General features: G+C 40.4%; 1 protein-coding gene across 1 annotated transcript in view; it reads left to right on the top strand.

Moving 5' to 3' along the window:
* Window positions 1-27,066, top strand: part of VWC2L (von Willebrand factor C domain containing 2 like) — a 147,201-nt gene extending 120,135 nt beyond the window's left edge. Inside the window, exon 3 of the mRNA XM_028112117.2 lies at window positions 26,918-27,066. Coding sequence (XP_027967918.1) covers window positions 26,918-27,066 — 149 coding nt within the window. The remainder of the gene's footprint in view (window positions 1-26,917) is intronic.
* Window positions 27,067-27,512: the final 446 nt, after the last annotated feature.

Genomic DNA, 27,512 nt, shown 5'->3' with positions numbered 1-27,512 from the left:
AGCGCTCAGTTTGTCTTTCTCTCTCTGACAGACAGACAGTAGCCATGGTAATCTAGTGACAGCAGCTCTTTCAGGTTAATAGGAAGAGGTGACTTCCGAGTTAGGATACAAAAAGACCCTTCCTGTTCCCATCCCCTACATTCCTTCAGAAACTCCTCCAAAGGTTGAACAGGAATGATTTCATTCAGACGTGTTCAAACATAACTTTCAACCCTGCCAAACTGTAATTCATTCTTGAGGTTTCTCAGTTCTCCGGGGAGTGTTTTCCTTTAAGTATGTTTGGTTTAACTCTGTAAAACTTACCTATGATAACAGTAATTTCACATTTTGCTCGATTTAATAGAAATCATAGAGAAAAGCGATTTCTACTTCACAACGTTAAAAAAGTTAATCAGGCTAACCTAATCGATATCAGGTGTCTCTCTTCACAATTCATCAACAGATTTTTTTTCAAAGCTAGCTATAGATTATAAAAGCCAACAGAAAGTATGTATCTCATCCAGACCACTTTCCAGAAACACAAACTATGTTGCATTTGTTCCCAGAAAACTTTGAGATTAGCCATCCTCCAGCAGAATATGCTAACCAAAGAAAGCAAGAGAAATAAAAGAGGAAAATGAAGATGGTTGACAAGGTCTCTCCACTTAATTGAATCAACAAGGAAATTCCAAATGGTGTCCTACACGCCCTCTTAAAGTGAAACTGGTTTGGCTGATTTGAAAGTGCTAAGTGGTTCCCACACGACATTCAGAAGTCCTGGCTTTCAGCCAGATCTGCCAAATGCCTTCCCTTTCAGCGTGTTGCTGGGTAAGGGGAAAACCTAGTCTTTATGGTGCACCCAGAAGTATGATTATTTGCCAATATTGTGACTATAGAAATGGTAAGAATACCACAGTGCTCTGCAAGATAGGAATGTCTTCTCACTTATTGTGCTTGGTAGCCCTGCAACCCAACGAGGACAAAAATATAGGAATGATATTGTTATCCCCGTCTAAAAGTAAGGATTTAAGATTCAGAAGGATCATAGAGTTAAAAAGACACCGAACCAAAACTAGAGCTCCTAGCTTATGATTCCAAGTATGTTGCTTTGGGCTTGTTAAAGGGGTCAGGGAAGGGACTCTGGGCATGGACAACCAAAACCCAGCATTCAGAATATTTGGGGGCAAAGAGAAGTATCCTCAGAGATGCTGATCCATTTTTTAGCTAGGACCCAGTGCAATGAGACGATCTGGTTTATAAAGACTTCAGGAAGATAGTAGCTGGCCACCAGCCAGTCAGAGCTGCTCACCCAAACAGATCATCACAGCCCTTCTCTTTAGCCCCTCTATGACATATAAATTCCTTAATCCTGGTAGTTTCCTGGTAACCTCCCCCATACACCTGGCTGTCTTTCCCAGGACATCCCAGTCTAAGACTGGTGCATTTGATATTCCCCAGTACTCGACTCCATCTTCATGGTAAGGGTAAAGATTCTTGGGCCAAGATGTGGTAACTGAACAGGTGATTGACCAATGGTGAACAGTGCATGGGATTTGGAATTAACCTTGGACAAGTCTCTTAACCTCTGAGTTCCAATTTTCTTCTCTATAATGGGGGGCATTACTATATTCTTTGCAAATCTGCTGAGAAGAAGACAAAATGTTAATGGATTAATGTCTTATGCTGTGCTATGTATCAGGCATTATTCTATGCCCTGTAGCATAGAGGTGAGTACTGCTATGATCCCATTACGCAGATGAAAGAACTATGGCATCAAGGACTTCAGTAACTTGAGCAAGGGCATGCAGCTAGTAAGTACCAAAAATGAGATTTGAACCGAGGCTCCCACATTCATGTTATGCTGCTTTCCAATCACCTGATTTCTCACATATTCCATGCCACTTAAACTGCACAATCTTTTATGTTTATTACTTTGGATAGCGCGATCTAAAATGCCCCATCTCCAGGAATTCACTACTAAATGCATCTTCTAGAAATTAAAGGATAATCATTATCAAAAGTATAAGATGCCTGCAGAACTTGCAACAATTATGGATGCTAAAAGCAAAGCAGTAAAATAGTCAAAGTCGGTCTAGAAAGTTGAATCTCCTATAGCAAAGGTATTCTATAAAGATCAAAGAGAAAAAAAATCTAGCAGGTACTTCAGGAGCACCGGTATGAGCTGTATTTGTGCACACGCTCACCTTGAAAACTGTTGTTATTAATTGCTCGTCTTTAAGTATCATCTCTGCCAACATGCTGAATACAACCCTATCCAAGCTGTTGTAGAAAAACATAGAATGATCCATGGCTGTTACTTTTTAGATTAATGACAAACCATTTTTAACCAAATATAACAACCCATGATCATTGTAAAGGGTGTGTTTTAAGCAAGACATCGTTTTGCTCAAGACACAAAAGGTATCTCTGACAGTAACACTAAGTCTAAACAAATATATAACATCTTACATGAAACAAAAAACAGTATGTTTCAGAGCTGGCAGAAACCTGAGGAAAAGCATTGATGTCTCCCTGGGGAAAAAACTCATCTCTGTGGCAATTTTACAAGGTTTTTTTTTTATCGATTTCAAGCAAATGGAAAATACAGTTTAAGAAACCTGTCTTGGTAAGATTATCAGGGAAATCAAGAAATTCCATGAACATCCTTGGTGACTATGTTCCAAGAATCTGACCACAAAGACAACTGTGATATCCCACTAGTCTTCACCATGCAATTTGAAGAAATGCCTGATTTTGCTTACTCCCACACCTTAAGGGAAAATAAAATCCATGAAATCATTTCATTATACAGCATCAACTGGTTCAAATTTTTTCATGCTGGATCTAGCAAAACTAACTGAAGGATGCTCACCAAAAATAATTCCCCTCCTGAAGGCCATTTCTATAGCCACCCTCCTGTCACTTCCTTCTCCAACACTGTTGACTCACTTCTGGCTCTGACTGGCAATTCCATGCCAGTGCACGTATATTAGCATGCTTAGGGTTCAGTGAGGGAGGTAATTTGTACAAATTGGGGGGGGGGCGGGGGGGGAACGAGCTGAGCATAGCTCTAGGAAATTAACTGTCCCTAAAACAGTCTAGTGAGCTAAGCCTAAATGATTTCTACTTCCTCTAATGTTGGACCTTTCATTTCCTCTTACAGTTAGGCCCAATTTACTAAGCAGGGAGGAGGAATTGCTGTGGTACTTGGCACAAAGCTGCTAAAATGTATAAAATCTCAGTTTGATTACCATATGTTCATTGTGTTAATTTTTTTTCAGCCAAATGCTCCCTAGATCTTCTTTGCTGTCTCTTTTAGCTTCTCCTAGAGTCTTTGGAATTCTAATGTTTTCCTTTCTTTCTCAATAATGCTCTAGGGGGGAGCATGCAAAAGCTCTGTTTTATTCTAGAAATGGCCACAGTAGGAGTAATATTGCACTTCGATGCAGCAGTTGTCCTCATTGTCAGGGATTGTTAAGTCTCATAAAAAATGAAGTATAATGTTCAGAGGCAGGCCAAGTAATTATTGCAAATATCTGGTTTTTAATAACAGAAAAATGCATGCATTGTTTAGAAACCCTGTCATATGATTTATGTTTCTGTATTTGAAATGAATATCATGCTTCCATCCTGAAGTTCCAGTATTTATGAACATCATTTTTAGCGAACACCAAGAACACTGGATACTACAAACCACGGAAGTGGCTGAGTGAGAACCTTTCTAACTCAACCAACAAGAATCCTACTCACTCAGCCCCTTCCGTGGTTTGTAACATTCAGTGTTCTTGGTGTTGGTAGTTGGCGTGTTCAAGTGATCCTATGCCAAAACCAAATGTCACAGAGGGAATCCCAAGGAAGGTGACACCCAAATTTTAATACCAGAGGCAAAATCTACTTTTAAGAGCACTGTTAAATCAACGCTACAATTATTTACTGAATTCCTACTACACACTGAGCTGAGTGCCTTTGTGGTGTTCAAAGTCCAGCATGGAAATGGTAAGTAAATGCCTGTCGATGCCAGATTCCATAATAGAGATACAGCGCACAGTGCAGGGAAGGCCCTAAGGGGTGGAAGGGTGGGGAGGATGGTCAGCTCAAACTGGTGGCATTTTGTTAATCAGAATCCAAAGGCCCCCTTGAATGCCACCATATAACCAACAATGGGCTGGGGGCTTGAGTAAATTCTAATAGACTTCTTGGGGTTATATCTGCAAGCTTTTGTCTATACACCCTCCTAAAATCCTTGAATCGACACTAGAATTAAAGCAAAGATGATTAGAAGCCAGAATAGAAAACAGATAGGTGTAGATGCATTCAGCCTGGAGTGGGTTGGAGAAAGTTTTATACATACTAGGGCAAGGTAAAATACACTAGAAACAAAAGCATGAGAGATATTCAAATACTTTTCACCAAGTGGTCTGTGATTGCTAACATCTGTGTTCCTGGTGCTCTTTAAAAATAAATGCTACAATTAAGTTTTTAGATAATAAATACTGGCCTCAACATTAAGGTTACTGAGGGGTAGAAGACCAATTGGGCAGCAGTCACTGAAGACCATCATAGCACAAAATCAGCAAAATTCTATCTAGCTGTCTCCTTGGTAACAGGGCTTAATTATTAAAGTATTCAGGTGCATTCAATGTCACAGATACCTGAAAGTACAGAGATTCCATGGGAAGCAAATAAGCGAAGCCCGTTCTCTAGCCCCTGGGTTTCAGTGGAACAGTCTCGCCAAGACCGCATTCATTCCCAGCTGAGTATGACCATTCTCCCATACTAATTAAGAGGTGGAAGCAAGGCATTCTGTCCTGCAAAAGCACAGCACATAGTATACAGTAGGTACTAGGCAGAGCTTGTAGAGTGAATCCATGAATACAGGAAGATCTTCCTCCTCTGTATGCATGGGAGTTTATTTCTTCCAGCTTCTTTCATTGATTTAGGTTTCACACTGAGTTACACCAGTTAATGTGAATTCTGCCTTCTTCAAATGTCTTCTCAATTGGAGGCAATGCCAATGTAATTCTAGGGTTGTTATTAAATCTACAAAAATCATATGACTCATGGATGTTTCCCTCTCTGGGGCTCTTTGCCAGTAGTACACTAGGAGAGGGATTAGTCACTCGCACTACTCAGAACTCTTGTTAGTTCTGCCGAGCCATGTGACTCACCATCACTCCTTGTGTTACGGGTGTTCCATCACAGCTTTGACAACACGAGGTGTGCAATTTACAAGCATAAAACATTTACACAATTAAAAATAAAATTTATGCCAATATTCTCTAGGATCTGCATGGGCATTTAAAAAAAAAACTGCATGTTGGCAGAGATGATGTACTTTTGATTTCTGAAAATGAACAGTGCAAGCCAAGACTTACAATTCATAAATAAATTTTTGTGTTCTCCCTGCAGGATATAAATACTCTAAAATGCTGCCTACAAATTCAAACCTGAGCAGGGAATTCAGCCAAATCCAGTGGATCAAGGTGTCATTCTGATAGCATTGAAGGAGTCTCTTTCTCTCTCTCTCTTTTTTAATATGCATAAAGCTGCTAAGGGCACAAATGCTCCGGTCAAATCCAACCAAGTTGTTAACATAGATAAGTTATCAAGTGGCTACCATGAAAACGATCAGCTTACGGTGGGCAACTTTTTTGACCTTCTGTGTTTAGGCTGGACCAGACTTTTAACCTTCCAGAGATTCTTTTTAAGAGCACTAATAACAGCATTAGTAATCATTACATAGTTTGAAATTCTCTTAAAATTCTTCAAAATTTCTTTTGAAATTCTTTGAAAGTTCCCATTGGGAAATTCTACTTTATGTCTAAATTTACCCTTCCTGCTTTAGCATCATCTACAAGTTGACTCAAGGGGTGGTGTTTCAGTTTCCTATCATTTCTGTAGGGAGCTTCCTGGCTCACACAACAAAAGTGCATTCTTGTACAGTTCTGGAGGTGGGAAGACAAAAATCAAGATGAAGGCAGGGCCCTACTGTATTCCTTCTAGAGGCTTCCAGAGAGACTATGTTTCCTCGCATGTTCCAGCTTCTAGAAGCCACTGGTGTTGGTTCATCATGACCCCTTTCTCTCATCACTGCAACCTCTTTCTTCTTTCACATCTCCTCCTACAGACTCTTACTCCCTTGCCTGCCTCTTATAAGGATACCTGTGATGACACTGGGCCCACATGGATAATCCACAATAATCTCGCCATCTCAAAATCCTTAAACTGAATCACATCTGCAAACTCCCTTTGACTACCTAAGGTAACATATTCACAGGTTCCAGGGGATTAGGAGGTAGACATTGTAGGGAGGCCATTATTCAGCCTACCACAGGTGGCATACCAAAAAAGACACACAAGCAACACTTCTTCCTATTGGGGACATTACTTCCCCCTCTAAAGCATTGGAGAATCACAGATAAAAAGAAGCAATTAGGACATGAAGCTATGTTGATGCAGCAAACAAGCTGTATTAGGGAGTTGGTCCAGCCACATATTTGTTATAAAAGATGGAAGTCCCTGTAGAATTAGAAGGTACATTTCTTGGCCCTTCCTTCTAGATTCCTATGCATAACATCCCTGATGCCCTGTTATTGCCCTCTCTAGATAACTCTGTTAAGGCTCAGAGAAAAACACTGACCAGATCAAAGACTTTGCTTCTTAATATCTTTTGTGATCTCTCTGCAAACTCTGATGCAAAGAAGAGACAAACTCAGATAGGCAAATGTTTAAAAAGTGCCTAACTCAGTGTTTAAAACCAACCTGGCTTGAAAATCCGCATGTGAAATGCAAGTGTTGCACAAATTCTCTTTATTGCTCAAATGCTCCAGAAAGTCCCATCCCTAGGGCTGTGCTCTGCCATTTGGAATGAAAATGAGGCATCATATGAAAACTTGGGTGTATCTAAAGGTCAGTGGAATTTCAACCAGATGTTTTGCTTCCCCACCACAGACTTGGCAGTAGGAGTGGTTTATAAATTCCACTTGGGGAAATAAATGTAAATATTTTTTAATAACATGTTTCCATTTCAACCTTGGCTCTTCTTTAAAGTTCAAAACACAGTCTCACATTCATTTTTTTTCTAATGTATTCAGCCAGCATTTATTACCCCAAATAAAACATTTTAAAATATCAAAAACTGAACTCATCGGGGCACCCGGGTGGCTCAGTCGTTAAGCGTCGTTAAGCGTCTTTGGCTCAGGTCATCATCCCAGGGTCCTGGGATAGAGCCCTGCATCTGGCTCCCTGCTCAGCGGGAAGCCTGCTTCTCCCTCTCCCACTCCCCCTGGTTGTGTTCCCTCTCTCGCTGTGTCTCTCTCTGTCAAATAAATTAAAAAAAATATATATTAAGGGCACCTGGGTGGCTCAGTTGGTTAAGCAACTGCCTTTGGCTCAGGTCATGATCCTGGAGTCCCAGGATCGAGTCCCGCATCGGGCTCCCTGCTCAGCGGGGAGTCTGCTTCTCCCTCTGACCCTGTTCCTTCTCGTGCTCTCTATCTCTCATTCTCTCTCTCTCAAATAAATAAATAAAATCTTTCAAAAAAAAAAAACTGAATCATCAGTCCCCTCCCCCAACCACATCTCACCATCCTCTTCCCTCTTGCCTGAACCTGGCTTTCTCCCTGTCCATCTAAGGAAATGGTATTACTTGTGTCACCAAATCCAGAAACCAGGGATGAGCTACAGGCTTCCTCCTCTGCTTCACTCCCTACATCCATGGTCATTAAATCCCGCAATGTGGGCGCCTGGGTGGCTCAGTCATTAAGCATCTGCCTTCGGCTCAGGTCATGATCCCAGGGTCCTGGGATCGAGCCCCGCATCAGGCTCCCTGCTCCGCGGGAAGCCTGCTTCTCCCTCTCCCACTCCCCCTGCTTGTGTTCCTGCTCTCACTCTCTCTCTCTGTCAAATAAATAAATAAAATCTTAAAAAAAAAAAATCCCACAATGTATTAAATGAGATTTTTCCTGTTCAGACTCAGTGTTATGCCTTGTCTCAAACCCTTGTGCCTCCCCTGGACAATCACAATAGTTCTTCAACTCACCCTTGTCTCTCATCTCACACACCTCTGCTCCGTCCTCCACCCTCTAGATAGAGTGAGCTTTCAGAAACATTAATGTTACATCACTTCCCTACTTGAAACTTTTTAGTGGCTCCCCATTTTATTTTTTTTAAGATTTTATTTATTTTATTTGTCAGAGACAGCGAGCACACAAGCAGGGGGAGCGGCAGGCAGAGGGAGAAGCAGGTTCCCCACTAAGCAGGGAGCCCGACGTGGGACTGACTCCATCCCAGGACCAACCCTGGGATCATAACGCTTAATTGACTGAGCCACCCAGGCATCCCAGGGGCTCCCCATTTTAGAGGTTAAAAATACAAACCTCTAATTTTGATACAAAACACCTTCCATAATCTTCCACCAGCCCTCTCTCTCGCATTATCTTTCTGGCCCTCCCACCCCATTCTTGAACCCTGATGACTCAGCTACAAAACCTCCTCTTTGCCAAGCACTGCAACGAAAATTAGCAAGGCAGCTCCTGCTATTCAAGATCTTATCACATCTTAGAAGGGATAAAACTGTTCAACTATGTTAAAATATATACATATATAGTTTAATAGTGTCATAAGGGAGGAACAGAGGGCTTTGAGGTTCAAAAGTTAAAGAAAGAACATTTGCGGGGTGAGAATCAGTGTAGCATTTATAACATACTTCGAGTATAAATTTCGCAAATGGTTATAAAAAAAAATAAAGGGCATTCAAGACAGGAAAGAACATCATTCTGGTCTTTAAAAATCCTCAGTCAGATTTTACAAGTCTTCTCATTCTCATTTAAAGAACTGAGAAGTTGTAGTAGATTTCATAGTGAGGAAGCTATCTTAGTAGACAGTTTCAGTACCTGGAACAGCCTCAGACTCTGGCTGCATAGGTAACCAGGGCAGGGAGAGAACCAATGTTTTAGAGGGATTATTTGTAAAACATACAAAAAACTGTGAGGTGAGAAGGAATCTCTCTTTTTTGGACAAGCAGCCACCGTTGCTGCCAGCGTAATATTTCTCATTTCTCTTCATGACTGTGATGGACCTACAATTCCTTCCAATTGATCAGTTCCCATTGATTTTTATTGATTTCTCTTTCCAACCTAGACCTCATGGCTCATCAATTCACCCTCTTTCCTGTCGACTTCCACTTGCCTAGCAAAACCTCCAACAACATCAACCTAAGTGTCGGCCTCCTCCAATACCAGCCCCTAGGCTGGTGGAAACTTTCACACAAACATTTAGTTACATACGACAATAGACTCCTAGGTTTCTCTCTCAATCAAACTTTCCGTGCTACACATTCAGATTTTAGGAGTTGGCTCTCTGGGACCACATGTCCCCGACACCCTCTCATTCTCAGTAGACCAGTTCATTCCTTCTCAGCAAAATGGCATCATTTTCACCCCCCTGACAACATTAAGAAATGTCCCTGTCTTTCTCTTCACATCTTATAGTCCTTATCTCCACATCTCAGTAGAATTTCCTTCCTCCTTGAAAAGCAGATTCTGGCTTAGGAAGTCTGGCTGGGGCCTGACATTTCTCATTTCTAACAAGCTCCCCAGTGATGCCCCTGCTGCTGGCCCTGAGATCATGGCATTTTATTTTATTTTATTGAAGTGTAGTTGACATCCAATAGATTATTTTCAGGTGTACCACCTAGTGACTCGACATTTACATACATCACGAAATGATCACCACACTAAATCTAGTTACTATCTATCACCGTACAAACTTATCGCAATATTACTGACAATAGTCCCTGTGCTGTACTTTACATCCCTGTGACTTCTTTATTTTATGACTGCAAATTTGTACCTCTTACTCCCCTTCACCTACATCACCCATTCCCCCACTCCACTCCTTCTGGCAATCACCACGTTGTTCTATGTATTTATGAGTCTGTTTCTGAATTTTGTTTTGTTTTGGTTTGGTTTGTTGTTTAGATTCCACATATAAGTCTGAGGGGTTTGTCTTTCTCTGACTTATTTCACTTAGCATAATTCCCTCTATATCCATCCATGTTGTTGCAGCTTAATAGATGCAAAAAAAAAAAGCATTTGATGAAATTCAACACCCATTTATGATAAAACCCATGCCACTTTGATTAGCAATTCTTAGAACTCATTCCCTACACCACTTCCTTTTCTCCAAACATGCAACCTTTCCTTCACCATGGGTTCTATCCTCTCAGCCTATAGACAGGTACATTTCCCTGATCCTAAAAAAATAAAAATCAAAAATAAAAGGCTTCAAATTGAATGAATACATTCCAGCTCAAGAAGTTCTTCCTCTTATCACATGGCCCACATCTCAACTTATCTTCAAAACCAGGCTTCCTGAACGTGTAGTCTCTGTATTTTTTCCTCACATGTCACTTTGAAGCCCTCTTACATCCAGCTTCCTCCCCACAAGGACATGGAAGTTGCTTTGGCCTGGGGCATCCAGGACCTGCTGGATACTAAACACAACGTATACATTCAACTCATTTCATTCCACATCCCGGTAGCATTTGACTCCTTATTGAAACCGTCTTCTCTATTGACTTCTGATGCATCTTCTTATGTCACCCCTTAAGCCATTCATTCCCAGTCCTCTTCTGAGCTTTCCATTCTTTACTCGTGACTTAAACGTTAGTTCACTGGGGTTCCGCCAATAGTAACCTTCTCATTATTTATTCTCTCTCTTCCTAAGAGGCCACTTCCATGGATTCAATCACCATTTATATCTTGAAAACTTCTGAATTGATGCTTCCAGTTCAAATATCTCCCTTGATATCTCAACCCTTATATCCCACTACTTACCCTGACCTTATTATTAGCAAAGACATTTAAAACTCAGTATTCTAGAACTGAACTCTGGACCTTTCCCCTAAACTTACCTATCCTGCCTTACTTCTCTCAGTGAAAGATACCACCTACTATCCCCACATCAGCAAGAACTATAAACATTTTATTTCCTCTTCCATACTACTTACATCCATATTGTATCAATTCTACTTTCTTTAGTAACACCCTGGCTTGTCCTCTCTTCTCCATTCCTATTGCCACTGGTTTGTTGTGGGCCTTTCTCATTTTTTTTTTAAGAATTTATTTATTTAGGGGTGCCTGGGTGGCTCATTCGTTAAGTATCTACTTCGGCTCAGGTCATGATCCCAGGGTCCTGGGATCGAGCCCCACATCAGGCTCCCTGCTCGGCGGGAAGCCTGCTTCTCCCTCTCCCACTCCCCCTGCTTGTGTTCCCTCTCTTGCTGTCAAATAAATAAAATCTTAGAAAAGAGAGAGAGAATTTATTTATTTATTTATTTGAGAGAGTGTGTGTGTGTGTGAGAGAGAGAGCACAAGCAGGAGGAGTGGGAGAGGGAGAAGCAGGCTTCCCGCCGAGCAGGGAGCCCGATGCGGGGCTCGATCCCAGGACCCTGGGATCATGACCTGAGCCGAAGTAGATGCCTAACCGACTGAGCCACCCAGGCGCCCCTCCCATTTCTTTTCTGGAGCAATTACTGTTCTTGCTCCCTCCAGGCCGAGTGCCTTCCAAAGCCACTCACACAGCAGTAGGAGCAGTCTGGTTCTAGCATAAATATGATGATGCTACCCAACCACTCAACAACCTTTTAGTACTTGGTTCCGTGCTTTCAACAGTGAAATCCATTTTACTCCATGCAGCTTAAAGGTCTTCTGGGACCTGGCCACTGCCCTTCCTTCTCTTCCAGCTTCAGCTCCCTATACCCTTCCTGGGACCCTAAGCCCCAGCTACATGGAATTCCTTACAATTTTTTTTTTCAATGAATCATAACCCCTTCTTACTCATTCCACTAACTTACCTTAGAGTATCCTTTCCTATCCACCACTGCCACCCTGATTCTTCACCAGAATAGTTCCCAGTCATGCCACAAGATCAACTCAGTCTTCACATCTTCCAGGAAGCCTTCCTTGTGCTCAGTTTTGATTAGGCCCCATAACATCCTATGTCTGTGTACTCGCCTCACTTCTGCTGAAGTGTAAGCTCTTTGAGAGTTTATGGGAATGGGTCTTATTATCACTGTATCTCTAGCAATTTGCACGTGGCCTTCAACAAATACTTTTTGAATGAATAAATAAACTATCCTTAATAACTGATATCTGGCCATTGGCAATTCCTGGGAAGGCAGCAGATTCGGGAATATCTTTGAGATGAGACTGGCAATATTTGCACCTAACATGGACTATCTGGATCCTTCTTCTCTCCACCCTCCCCACTTCTAAATGTTTCCCCTAAATTCAAGGAAAAAATCACTTGCATAGGCAAGAATAAAATCAAGATTTCTAGACTTCCCAGGGGCAGGGGGTAGGGTGGTGGCAGGCAGGTCTTAAGTCTATAATTGTATTTTATTTATTTCTTTGTTAGTGCATGAAACTATTTTCCTATTTTCAGAGAGCTCAACAGGCTCTTCGGTAATATTTTTTTCCATATAAAACCTCCATAATTTTCCTACCTGGAAACAATTATTGGTGTCTAAAGTCCATTTATGTTTATGATAAAAGGCCAGGGTCTCAAGCATGATCTGAATGACCATACAACATGTATTCTTGGAGACAAAATTGCACCTCTGAGTGTCTCAGTACATCAGCAATGCAGAGAGTTCCTTCTAAAGTTCAGTTTTGGAGGTTGTTTATTCTGCAACAATTCAAGCTTGGGCCAAACTGATTGTTTTTCTGGTTTAAATTGCATTGTGGACCTCAAGGAAAAGAACATAAACAGTTGGCAAATTTATAGCCTTTAAACAAAATTGCCTTAACTTGAGGGGATTCCCTTAATATTGCTTATGATTTTTTTTCCCTCTTTTTAAGAACTTTCCCATTTCATAGGAGTTCAGAGCATGAAATGTGACACACAGGATGTGCTTCAAGCTAAAGTTCTCCTAAAACAATGACAACAATAACAACACAACAATCTTCTTAATGTAAATCCCTTATGCATTGGATACCACGAAGTATAGTTTAGAACCTGAAATGACAAATCTCAAATAATGTTATTTCACTTTCCATCAACACTATAATTCTGTCAGTAAAACTAGCCTACTATAATCTTAGGCCAGGAATCTATACCAGAAGGACTTCCAGTAAATATAAAATAACCTAGTTATTTTGGGAATAAGTTTCACTCCCTTTGTTCTCCAGCTTAATACATTTGTCTACAATTTCAACCACCCTCTTGTTAATAACTCCCTTCTCTTTGCCCCTGTCCTCACATGCCTGCCCAAACCCCAAAGCTGGAGAATAGCTAACACTTCCAGAGTGCATACAATATGCTAACTATTCTCAGTACTTTGTGGGTATTAACTCACTTAATAATCACAACAATCCTAAGAGGTGGGTACTCCTACTGCTCCCAATTCACAGATGAGGAAACAGAGGCACAGAGAGAATCAGTGACTTGCCCAAGGTCACAGGGCTATTCAGGGTTGACTGCCTGCCTGGGGCACTCTTCCTCGATATTGGTGAGGTCCAGTGGGGACGATTACACAGTCAAATTGGTACCATTACATGTGGTCACCATCCTCTTCTGGACCTTCCAACTGTTCAACAATTCCATTATGCTTCCTTAGTCAGCCTTCTCTTTCTCCCCAAAGACTGCTTCAATCCTTACTTCCTCACCTTCTCCCTCCACTCAGCAGATTAGTGCCCCCTCCTACTTCCTAGAGGAAATAGAAATTATCACAGAAACTCCTTCAGCCTCTTATTGCCTATTACCATGGAAGAGGTTCCCCATCTGCTATCTAAGACAGAATTCCACACTCTCTGGCATTCTCAGAGATTCTGTTCTATCAAGGATTCTTCCCAGCCCTCTGACCCTGATTTTTTATATTCAACCTCTCCCCCCCGTTTCTTCTCCACCACCATTTAAACATGTTTATCTCACTCATCTTAAACCCTGGCCTCATAGAGGTACTGGCTGGACTCCATGTCTATATCCCCCTTCCCGCCCACCCGTTCCTCCAATCTTCGTTGGCCTGACTTTGGCCTTCACTACTCCACAGAAGTTGCTCTTGTGAGTCACCAATAACCTTGTCTCTGCCCACATATCAGTTGTCCTCTCCACTGCATTTGACACTGCTGTCACCTATCCTACCAGAAACATGTCCTTTCCTTTGCTTCTTTGATAACATGTACCACTATTTTTTCTCCTTCCTCTTTGAAGACTTCCTAAGTCACCTTGGTTGGCTCCAACTCCTCTGTCTGCTCCTTAAATGAGGACGATGCCCTAGACTCTCTTCTTGTGCTACACCATGAGGTTTCCAGGGAAACCATGGCTACTCCCCTGGCTTCAATTACCATTCATTTACCAGACACCCCCAACTCTCTCTGCCCAGCACAGTCAGTTCTGTTCTGCTATTCATCTCCACTTAGATGATTCATGTGTACATAAGCTCAAATTTCCTAACATTAACTACATTCTCTTTCCCCCTCCCCCAAATTCTGTTTGTTCATCAGAGTCCCATATCCTTACTTAAATCATCTTCTACTTTATTTCACGCATTTGGTCTACCACCAAATCATGTTGATTCCACCTCCTAAATACTGCTCAAATTCACTCTTTGCTCTCTATTGCCAGGGCCACCACCCTAGTCCAGAGCACGATTCTCTTTGCCTGGACTAATTCAAGAACTGATTAAATTGGTCTACTTTCTGCAACAGGGCCCTCACCTCTGCTCAACTCATTATCCACATTGAAGCCAGTGTATACTATTTAAAAAGTAAATCTGATGATATCTTGGTTTCAATCACCCTTTAGACGCAATCCAAAATGCAAAATATAGTTCAAAAAAAAAAAAAAAAAAACCACACTAAGAACTAGCTCCTACCTATGTCTCTATTTTTGTCCTTGATCCTCCCTCTCATTGATTCTCTGCAGAATCTCAAATGCTTCCCTATGCGCCAAAGCTTTTATTGCACTTAGGAGCTGATCATATGTCACTCCTTTGTCCCTTCCTCCCATTATCACCCATCACTTCCTTAAGGCACCCTTCTCTGACTCCTAGACTAGATTAAATCCCCTTAGTAGGTGTACTCTTCACTTCATTTTTTCATAAATTTTATCCCATTATTTATATTCAAGATCTACTCATGCTATATGCATATAAGAAGGAAATGTCTATCTGGTGGACATATTTCTAGACTAAAATGTTTCCAGACTAGACTCTCATTATACTATTTATTTTTACTAATCTTGTCATCATTTCTGTGTCATAGTTACTAGCTATCTAGATGGACATTAAAGAAAATGTCACTTTGTTACTTCATTTACCCATGGCATGTCTAATAATACATTGCTTTGAAAATCATGGAAATGTCAGTCGGGCATCTTTGGTCATATAACCCAATAATGAAATAATCTGCCCATCATCTTTTTTTCCAGTTGCAAGGCACTTTGTGTGTTCAAACATAGAGAATGGAAATGGAAAGTTTTCTCTTTACCTCCATTATGAAATATGATGTGTGTGTGTGTTGTGATGCTCACTTTGTTGATAAGCATACCCCCCCACTGTCTTATGTCCCTCTCCCAACAAGGATGTGACTTCCATTTTAGTGTGTTCACTCATGCATATTATTTTAAGGAAATGAAAATAGGTTTGTGATTTTCAAAGATACTAAATTAGCTGTCAGAAGTAGAAAGTTTGTTGCTTAAAGAAATTTTATTTTTTTATATGAAAGTTGGACAAAACTGAGTAATACAAGCTTTTCTAACCTGTTTCTATCCCAAAGATAAATATATACTATTTTCTTTCCAGTGATAACCAACTTGTTTTTTGTGGAAAGAGAGGTCATTAAAGCATCCAAAATGGTTCCAAATGCCAAGTTTCACACACGATTCTTTGATTCTCAAAGCTGTCATGGGGTAAAAATCACACTTATCAAAGAAACACGATAATGACAGCTCAGGGGCTGTGCTGAAACTTGAAAGTAATTGAACCATTTAACCACCATTTACTTGCTCAAAATTTCTCCTCAGGAATGTCCCCATGGCTAAAAGCCCATGTTCTTGTAGCATGATGAATTCATTGCTTTTAGGATGAGCTCAGTCTATTTTGAGGCATCTTCCAAAACTCAGACTAATTATGCTATCTTCCTGGTGCCCAATAGTAAGGTTTTTATCCAAGGTCTCCCTTATTCTGAAGTAGTGGTTCTCAAATGTTAGCCTGCATCAATATCACCTGAAATTTTGTTAAAACACAGATTGTGGGTTCCATAGCCAGAGGTTCTGATTCAGCCCGCATCTGGCATGGCTGGAAAATTTGCATTTCAAAGATGTTCCCAATGATGCTGATGATCAAGGGCCCACACTGAGAATCCTTGTCCTGAAAATATACCCTTTCCCACAACACCTAGCATTCTTTCCTACCAGATTTATGTAAATGATAGTTTCCTCTGGGCCATTACTAACACCTTGTGATCCTCTTGTAATTCCTCAATGCTGGTACTAATAGAAACATCACAAAAGCCACACGTGTCATTTTAGGTTTTCTAAATTTAATTTTAAATTTAAACAACTTTAATTTTTTAATTAGCCACTTTAGAAAAGTAAAAAAGGGATGAATTTTAATAATATATTTTATTGAACTCAATATACCCCCAAATATTTTCATCCAACAGGTAATCGACATAGTAAATATTAATGAGCTATTTTACTTGTTTTTTTCTTACGTTCAAAGACATATTAAATCTTTGAAATCTGATATTTCTTACACTTTCAGCACCTCTCATTTTGGGCTAGCCACATTTCCAGTGTCCCCTAGGCACATGTGGCTAGTGGCTACTATAATAAACAGCACAGCCATAAAACTTTTAGATTCAAGAAAACGAATATTGAGAGTTCTGTTTGGTCTACCCCTTTTTATGACTTTCACTACATTTCCTAACCTCTAAATGGGCCTGTCTGCTGCATTATCAATTTATAACAGGTTTTAAGGGAAAAAAAGAACCATTACATCATTAAATGTACACACTGATTTTAAAATGCAATGTCAATGTAAGAATTCTCTGTTTTTATACATAGAACCATGATGCACTTGCACAAATCATGATGCACTTGCTTTTCTCCTGCCTCTTTGTCTTAGACATCTCCTCCCCAACAGCAATCCCTGCCTCTAGCAAGATAATCCATGTTAACAATGTAGTATTGGTACTTCTTTATTTTTCCTCTATTTGCATATAATCCTATGCCAACATACAAACAGAAGTTTATCTACATTTGTTTTATTCAAATAGGATCATATTGCACCCACCTCTCTGTATAATGCCTTTCTTATTCAATAACTCAAGAAAATCTCTGCAAGTCAGCTGGAGGTTGTAATTCATTCTTTTTAATGGCTACGGAAGAGTATGGAGCAGCTCACATAATTTATTCAATATGTCCATTAGCAGGCATTTATACTTATCTTGTTTTTGTTTTTAAGAAAAATGCTGTAAACGACTGAATAGATGATAGACGGATGGAAGGACAGTGAGATAATTCAGATATTTAGATATATATATAGATATCATTGCCTACTCTGTCTTTTACTATGCAATCTTTGTTATCCTTTAATTTAGACTTTCTCCCACCATATCTGGGCCCTTTCTTTCCAACAAACAAAACCAGTTATCATTAGCAGTCCAAACAGACCATTTTAAATCATTTTTCTAATGAACCCTTCCACGGTCAACAGCTCGCTCAAACTCATAGGTCTCCCCTAATTCTCCCCAGTGATGCTCTTTATTCAGGTGTTCTTTTCATCCATCTAACTTCCTGGTAAATAGTAAACAAGCCTGGGGAAAATCCATGTAGAAATGATTTTATTGTTATATGCTCACTTCACACACAAAAATTATATATATATATATATTATTTGGCATTAATAAGATTAATTTCTTCACTGATGTTCTAATTTTTTTTAATTAGGCTAACAATCAAAGGTCCTGGAATTCATATCCCACCCAAAGTAGCCTAGACTGTAACTCAGGTAATAATAATAATTAGCATGATAAACAAATAGCAACATTTATTGAGTATTAGTATGTGACAGGCACCGTTCTAAGTAGTTTACATGTATTAATTCATTTGTTTTTTCAAAATCTCCATAAGATAGGTACACTCATTTCAGTATTGTTCCCACTTTACAGCTGGGGACCCTGAGATCATACCTCCAGTAAATGGCAGAAATGGGATTGAAACATAGAGGGTATGACTCGAGGCCTAATCTCCTTACCTGGTAAATAAGTAAGTAGTAAATCATCTCATCTCCTCTCTCTTTGAACCTCAGTGCCCTCACCTGTCAAATAGGTACACTAACCTCAGTTCCTCCTAACTTTAGGACTGCTGAGAAGAAATATGGAAGTTATCTGAAAACCACTGAATGCTCTAACAAGGGGAAGGAGTCTTATTGCAGCTTGGAAAATTGAGGAGGACTATTTCATCATTTGAAACAAAAACTGAACAGATAAAATGTCTTATACAATAGCAAATTAAGCCATGTTCTGACCATACCTTCTTCTGAAGGTGAGCCTGGACATGTATGTCCCACTAATACAGGATGTGAACTAAGCCTGATTCCCCCAGCCTGCTGATGCGCCCGAAATGAGAGAGCAGCCAACCTTTACCCTATTGTGTAGCTTGACCACGTCCTTCCTCTCTCCGCTCCGCTCCTTGCATTTTACTTAATTGGAGCACCAGGCTATAAATCTTACATACTTAAGGACCAGAAAACTCTCCAGAGCGCTCACAGTGAAATTTGTGTGGGAGTTCAGCGATATTGAATTTTCACATAAAATGATTAACAGGCACCTCTAGGGCAGCCTCAGAGAAAACAATCCTTCCTGAATCTTGCCGCCTTAATCTGAGGAAGCTTTTTGTTCTAAGGTTTAATAAAATGGCTGGAAAGTAACGTAGGGCTGGGTGACTAAAAGCAGGCAGAGAGAGGCACTGCATTCTCCAGGCTGGAAACTCCCTTCAGGGACTAACTGCTCTTTGTCCAGGCCTGACCGGGCTACTGGGACATGATACTGGGGAGGATTCAGTCACTTAAATTTTAACTGCAATCAGCTCCCATTACTATTTTTCTTAAGAAACATTTTCTCCAAGATTGTAATAGTTGGAAATGGGTATACACCTGATCAGAAAGCCTATTTGCTTTTCCATAGCATAATAACATCTATCAGACTTCATGAAGCAGAGAATTAAAATCAGTTAAAAGGAAGAACATAATCCAATCCAATTCTATCCACAGACTGAGACCTACAAGCCTACTATTTGCTGAAACGCTGATTTAGATGCCCTGCCAAAGAAATATAGAATGTTTATGGCCTCACACAATAGGAATCTGCCTCATTTATGCAGCAGGAAGATCATTTACAACCAATTTCTAAAAGACACCAAGCGTCAATACTAAATTTTCAAACCAAGGCCAGAAATTGCAATACTCAAAAGGAGACCATTAAGCAATATGAAGTTGTTGTCAGAAGGAGGATTTTCAGGGGCGCCATACCAATTTATAATCTGGAAGCATCTATAAAGTGGTCATGACCAGCCTGGTTTTCCTAGCCTCTGAGAAGAAGGAGGCTCGGCGGTAAAGAGGATCTGGGTTCACAAACAACAAGGACTGGGCATCTCCTACTGAGATGTGTCAGTGCCAGCCTGGCTGCCTTCCAAGATGATCGCTAGAACCACACTGCCTCCTCAGCCAGATCTGCTGCTCGAGAGCAATTCCCACTTCGCAGTTATGGAGAAGAGGTTGAATAAAGCTGCTGGAGGGGCCGCTTCTCTGCTCCAAATCTTCCCCTTTACATTCACCCTTTTGCCTATTTACCCCTTTACACACACACACACACACACACACACACACACACACACACACACACACACACACATTCTACCCGCACCACCACCCCCCAACGGAAAACAGGAATTTAAATATACTAGCCTTTTCTCTCTGATATGTCCCACAACATCCCAAATGCTACTAAAACTTGGAGGCAATGAAAAGTAGCTCCTACTCACAGAAAAGACTGACTTCTGGGATGGAGCACAGAAACATGGCTGTGCATCCCTGTTCCATTCCTTACCAGATGTGTGGCTTTCTCAAAGTCACTTGAAACATTTCTAGGTCTCATTGTCTCTCTTATAAAACAAACAAAATAGTACTTCACGTGAGGAAGAAATAAGGCTGTTCATGAAAATTCTTAAGAAGAATTCAAAAAAGTATTAACTGAATTCAGTCACGTCACCTGGATCTGGATTTTGTCTGAGTTCCCTGTGACAGAAAGCTGGGAGTCAGGAACAGGAGTGTTAGATTCTGACTGACATTGGAGGAAATAACAGTACACATAAAGAAAGACTCCTCAAGGAAAGTAGTCAACCAGGGGTCAGAATAGGGGAGCTGAAATGTAAGCTCTCCTGCTGTGTGTTCTCTGCCTTTTGTTAAGTCCCTTAATCTCTCCGAGGCTTACTTCCCTCATCTGTGCAATGGGATTTATGATAACGACCTTACAGCATTAGGGTGAATATGAAATAAGAAAACACATATAAACGCACTCTGTAAACTATAAAGAATTTTCCCACTCTTGGCCTGGGCCTCAACTACACAATCTTGTTTACTTTCTTCAGGGACTGACTTGAAACGGCCATGTTTGTTTTTGTGCTTTGTATTGGATTCACCCCCACTAGATTATCAACTCCTGAAGGCAGAAACATTGTCTTATTAACACCCATATCACTCGTGTTTAGAGCAATATTGTTCCGAATATTTATTTTGTGTTCTGATTGCTAGACAAGCATACTGGCAGTCAGCCGAGAAAAAAACTTGACGCGGGCAAAGTTTGCCCTCACTATCTCTCCTCATCCTTCTTAGCATCGGAAATAAACAACTGCCTCTTTCCTATGACTGGGGAATCTTCTAGGCAGAAAGAAAGCCTATCTCTCCCCAGAGAAGTTACAACTACCAGGTATTTGTGTTCCAGTTTCCCTTGCAGCTAGGGGAGCAGGCACTTGACTAACCTCTATCCCCAGGCTCATCTGCTGTAGACTTTGACCTGTAAACTAGTAAATCCAAGATGCATAGGACCACTGTCTCCATTCTGGCAAGACTAGGAAGAGAGTCCTCTGTGCCAATGGTTCCAGCAGTAGCATCCAGGGTCCTGGGTTGGTGATACTGAGGGAGCAAGCTGCTTTATCTGCACCCAAGGTATATTTTTACTGGGTCAGATCTGTGGCATGAGTTTGGCCCTTGCTCCTGATTGTATTACCTCCAAGCTTTGTTCTTTTTGGTATTCTGCATAGTCTCTACATAAAACTTCCTCTAATTACTGTATTTTAAACTTAAATTATCTAGACATGGTTTTGTTGTTTGACCGATAAGATCCTCTTCTTCCCTCAAACAGCCCAGAATCTCCATCCGATTGCACATGATCCTGGTCACTCCTACTAAGCTGTCCTACTAGAAATTAAATCCAGCCCTTCTCCTTCCCCCCAGATCAAACTGCACATTTCCTGGAGCATTTTCCCTTAGGGTCTTACTTTGTATAGGAATAATATGATCAATTAACTTAAGCCAATGTGTTAACTGCTGACACTAATTTAATATTACCCCAGCATCTTAGCAGATACTTTTAATGTGTCAAAGCAAAGGAGGAAGGAATGTGTTTTTACCATCACCCAGTGCCAAGGCCTGTGAGCATTCTACTTTTTGTCTGCAATCTCAAAGGTCTTGCCTCCATCAAGACATATCATGTCTTGTCCAACCACGGGTGCCCCATGGACCAACCATACAATGACACTGGTGCAGTGTATTGAATCAGTGATTTACTTCATGATTATACATGTATACATGCACATGCAGGTACACACACACACACACACACACACACACACACACACACCTACTTAAAATGCTTCAGTGGCTTTCCATTGGCAAAATAATGTCAACAAGATCATAAAATTCCTGAATACTTAATAATTGGCTCTTGCAAGCCAATATGAACCACCAGCTCCAGCACATCACCGTTCTCCCAGTGACTTCTTACTACACACATCACTCTAACCCCACGACTTTTTCCTCTTCCTCAGTGAGTCACATCCTCCCCTCTCCCCCCACATACACACCAAATCTTTCTATGGACCCATAGGTCAAGTTCTCTGTTACGACCTCCCACAACTCTGAGATCCTCTCCTTCCCAACCTTATTTCAGATTATGCATTTGTTCCTCCATGCAACCAATGTGATGTTTAACATCATAAGCAAGCATGGATCTGCAGATGTGATCAGAGTAGCTATAGACTTCCTTTTCTATGTAGTTTCTAGGTACCCTTTAATGCAGGAAATTTCAAGGCTTAGCCAAAAAGAGAACTTTAGTGGCTGAGCAAATCTGCTCAGTTCTTACAACCACAAATATGACAGAATCTATTTTCTCCTGGTTTCTTCTATTACTGAAGCTGAAAGAGATCACTCCAAATGCTTTCTCTCTGATCCCCATACTCTATGCAGATGCTTCATAAGCTCACTGGAGAAGCTCTGCTTTTATATATTTCATATATTGCTTTCCGTTAGAAGATTTCTTTTGAATAATTTCAATATGGAAAAGAAAATGTGTGCAAACTAGTTTTTATTTTATAAGTGTGCAAATTAAGTACTTACAGAAGTACAGAATAATAGAGAAAATTATGTTTCATTGAAATTTTTTTATGTATAAGTATCCCTAGTCTGCTTTTCCATCTTCCCTCCTTGCTCCAACTCCCAGTAAATATTTGAATTGCCTTTCCAGTTTTATTGCATTTCCAAAAATATGAATCCTTTCTGAGACTAGACCATATGGGGTCCCATTAGTATTTGGGTTACACAGTGCTTGCTTAAGGTCACATAGATAATCACAGAACCATGACTTGAACCAGGACTCCTGAGTCATGGTTCACTTTCATTCTGCTTCTCGGTTGGTATACTTCTAGTACCACTGGGAATTTTGCTGCTGTCCAAAGGAAAACCAAAGCCTCACTATCCAAGCATCTTCTCCATGGGAAATTTCTTTTAGTGGTTAAATTTTGTTTCCTGGAGACTGTAAGATTACACAGTATAATACCAGTAAATCTGATAAAGATCTATAGAAAAACAGTCTCACTTCTATTTAGCCATCAAGTTTCTTAACTCAGCATGCATCCTCAATTCTAAACCCAACTGGACTTCTAAATTCTGATCAGAAGCTCAGGATCTGGGCAATGGAAGCCAGCAATGAGCTCCTAGGCATCTGCCTCTCTTTTGTACAATTAAAAGCATTCTATAGATCAGAGAAATTTGAGTTCATATCCCACTGATGCCACTTACTAGACATGTGATCCCAGGCAAGTTATTTTCTATCCTGAGGCTCAGAAATAGCCATGTAAACCATGTAAGGTACACTAAGGGTAAGAATGTGCACCTTACATGGCTAATTGGAAAGAGTAAATGAGACATATTCTTGGCATGAAGTGCTCAAGAAATTATTGTTATGTTACTATTAATTGAAAAATATTTCTATACCAATATTACTAGGACTAAGCCTGATATATATGTAAGGCGTGATCTATTAGTTCAGGAAATAATTTTGCTTCCATTATATAACTAGCTAGTTCATACTATTTAATCTAGTTAAAGATATACTGAGTTTTTAATATGTGCCAAACACAATATTAGGCTTGGGCCATGAAAAATGACAGATATTCAGTTCCTATTTTTAAGGAGCTGACAATTTCAAACATACCTGACAGATGACACCTCCTGTGTTCTTAAAGATGCCTAAGAGAGGAGGTCTCACCACACAGCTGGCCACTCATTTCTCATTTCTCTGAGCGATCCCTGTGTGTGTGTGTTTCCAATTCCTTGAGACTCAACATATCTCCATCTCCTCTTATTTTAGGTGTCAAAAGAAAGAACAGTTGGTGACTATTCTTCACATAATAAGCCTTAATTCCCTGAGAGTTATTGAGTTATTCCTCTGTCTTCTCTTTCAAGATTAAATAATTCCAACCCCTTTAACCTTTTCTCACAGGTCCTCTTTGCCAGCCTTCAGTTTAATCATTTCACTGCTCCCCTCTGGAATCTCTCCAAGTCTTCTTCATTAAATATGTTGCTTTTGCCATTGAGTTTACTCTTCTAAGCAACTTATTCTTCCACACAAACCAAGACAAAAAGAAAGCCTCTCCCAAAGAAAAGAAATAGATAAAAGAAGGAGCTCCCGTAGCACACTCATACGCTTGAAGCCCAAGTAGCATTTGCTGTCACCACTCTTAAGGAGGAAAGGACCAAACCAGAACAGTTTCTGAATAGTGCCAACCATTCTGCTTGACAATTATCTAAATTATTTTTAAGCAGGTAAGACTATTAACCACAAACTTGAGGCTTTAGTGATACCTGAAATTCTCAGAAGGGTGCTAATAAAATTACTGTTAATGAGATCAAACAGGAATTTTGGATTCTGTAAAATACCTCTCACCACCAAGTTGACCATCGAGGTGGTTACATTATTTATAGGCAGTGACTTTGTTCAGTCCTGGCAAAGTGCAAAGGATCTTTCTTTGCATTCTGTCAATCAATATAAATTAATATTTTCGGAGCTGAGAAAGCAGCGAATTCTAAGGTGCTCTTAAGAAATGATTTAGAGAGGCTGATCAAATACACACTGATCATAGTATGACACCAACACATGCAGAAAGGAGCAGATAGGAAAATTAGAGCTCTAATAAAATCTCTCTCTCAAGACATGCACAGTGACTTGTCAGAAATCGTTTACAAAGATCCTTCCCTACTTTTTTTCTCTTATTGTGCTATGGAGATGAACCTGCCCCCTGTGAGTTAGCAGAATGCCCCTGCTTACACACGTACACACACACTTAAGATTCTGCTGACAAGTTTCCAAATTCCCTCAAGAAACTGAGAAAACTCTGCAGTAGATCACATTCTGCCTGTCTCAGGGACTTCTTTGTTTTGGAACCACTGTTTAGAAACAATTGGTTTTTTCTTTCCCCATCTGTTAAGGGAAAAAGTATACAATTGGGTGAAGAGAGTTAATTAGAAGTGAGGAGGTAGAGAGAGAAACTACTGCTTCCTCTGGGGTGGCTCCAGGCAAACAGGTGGTAGCGGTCATCGAGTTTGATTTCTGAAGCTAATTTGGCTCTGTCCAGATCCTGGCTGGCCTAGAACTGGCTGGGCTGAGAGGGGTCTGTCAAAAACAGCCATGAGACAACCAACTACATTCTGAAAAAGCCTCCTTGCCAAGTTCTCTGCAGATTCCCTCTCTTCTGGGTCCAGAACAAATTAATGATTTCATGTGGAATCTTCCCAGGGAGGTGTAGACCCAAAGACCGTTCAACCTATCAATCAATGACTTAAATTCTAAAACAGTGATCCTTAAATAATCCGCAGTTAGGATGGCCAGGAGCTTATAACCACAGCATCATAATGAGGAGCACCATCCTGGGTGAAAGCAGACAGTTTGCTAGCTGTTTAATTGATGACCCATTATATCCCTCTTAATCTTGCTGGTTGGTTCTCCATGAGAACAAGGCACAGGTACACACCCTGGGAGGTTTGACCACCAAATGAAGGAAAGGCATAGTGACACAAAGGCCACTGGCAAGTGTATCCACAACTGAAGTCTGGGAGCTCTAAAACAATGGATGATTAAAGCCCTTGCATATTAAATAGATTTGTGTGGATGCATTATAACTTCATAGTTGCCATTTTTATACAAGATTTCAATTATGAAGTGGAACTACAAATCACCCTTGATTTCAATTATTTGGTGGTAAAGATAATCTAGTAAATTCTTATCAAGCCGTAAGAAAGTGAAAGTAGAGCACTGATATTGATGTATGCTACTTCGTAGTGGTTATGGAAAGTGGCCAGTAATTCTGGGTTGATAAATCATGAGTAGACAGAATTCCCTCTCTTTATCCAAATGTGTACTTCAGAGACTTACACCAAATTGTTTCAAAGAAAGAGCAGTTTGCACCACCCCACTACACCTTGGGAAGCAATTTTTGTTCCATTCGATTTTGAGAAATAATATCACCAATACCGAATATTGGCATTTGCAGACCGGGAAGAAGGGAAAGTAAGGGAAAGGAGAGAAAGAGGAGTAAAAAATTAAGATTGGTGAATTTTAAAAATATCCATCTATACCGAGCAGGTGACATTTTCAGTAAAGCTTTTCTGAGTCTGAAAAAGTAAAATAAAATTCCTGATGTCTTTCAAAAGCCAACCATTTAGGTCATTCTTAAAAAAAAAAAAAATAGCCAGCCAGCAGATTAAAGGAGCTCCATTTATAAAAATCAAATGAATCCCTAACAAAGCTTGTTTGGGACATGAATAAATCATCTGGTCATGAATTATTTATTGTTATCAAGAAACAAGCTGGGGATTCCAGGAACTGGGCTTTGGGGAGGTGCGGAAGCCAGGCAATGAGCGAGTTCATTGTCACCTACCCCCCACAGGAAACGAGAGGACAGGCCATGGGGTACCATCATCTGATGCAGACCACGCTAGACCCCCACTTGAGTTTCAGAGGATGCTTCAGCAGCATTTACACCCCAGAGGATAAAGCAAATAGAGTTTGATCCATAGAATCATACTTTAGAAAACTGCAAGTACTTGGTAACAGAGAAGATTTTTTGAGCACTGGATCTTTAAAAAAAAAAAAAATACACATAGGGAATATGAGCTGTGTGCAAAAGAGCAGAGGTTGAAGGTTTACATTTAAAGGAGATGGCTAGAAAATACCTTAGTAATAAACTGTGGAGACGAGTAGCCTGACCTACTCATTCCCGGCTTTGGGGGTTGGCTTTTTTACTGGGGTCGGGGAGGGAAGAGAAAAAGAGCGCCTCCGAGATTTAATCAACTAATCAACATATATGTGTGTTCCAGGTCCAAACTGCTTTGCAGGAACGACAATAATCCCGGCTGGCATTGAAGTGAAAGTGGATGAATGTAACATCTGTCACTGTCACAACGGGGACTGGTGGAAGCCTGCTCAGTGTTCAAAACGCGAATGCCAAGGCAAGCAGACTGTGTAGGACAAATTCCCAACCGAGGAGTTCTTAGGATGCTATGGATTCTACACTGCACATGTTTGAAACAAAACAAAACAAAACAAACACACTCCAGCCAGCTACAACAGGGTCACCAGCAAAACCTTTTAGGGTTGACAAAAGTGAATATTTTACTAAGAGGAAATTTCTTTCTCTCTTGCTATATAAAATATATATAGTATATAGCTATCAAAAACGCTTTTGTAATTATCCATGCTTGATGGTGACTTGACCACTGGATTTCTGAAACTAAAAGGAAGAAACAGCCTTGTACAGGCTCCTTCTCTGGTGACACCTCTAGCCTGCCGGCTCACCGTCTGCCGATTTGCTTCATTTTTACTCTTCTGTACATCATCACCCATGGCATTTTTCTCTTGGAAATTTCTTTTCCATATTTAGAGTCTAAGGGGCCAGATTTGACTGCACAGTTA

The sequence above is a fragment of the Eumetopias jubatus genome, unplaced genomic scaffold (assembly GCF_037043125.1).
Source record: "Eumetopias jubatus isolate StellerSeaLion01/CBP00866 unplaced genomic scaffold, mEumJub1_p1.0 scaffold_3, whole genome shotgun sequence".
NCBI lineage: Eukaryota > Metazoa > Chordata > Mammalia > Carnivora > Otariidae > Eumetopias > Eumetopias jubatus.
Note: the sequence above shows the minus strand (reverse complement) of the source record. Positions and strands in the feature narration are given on the sequence as shown.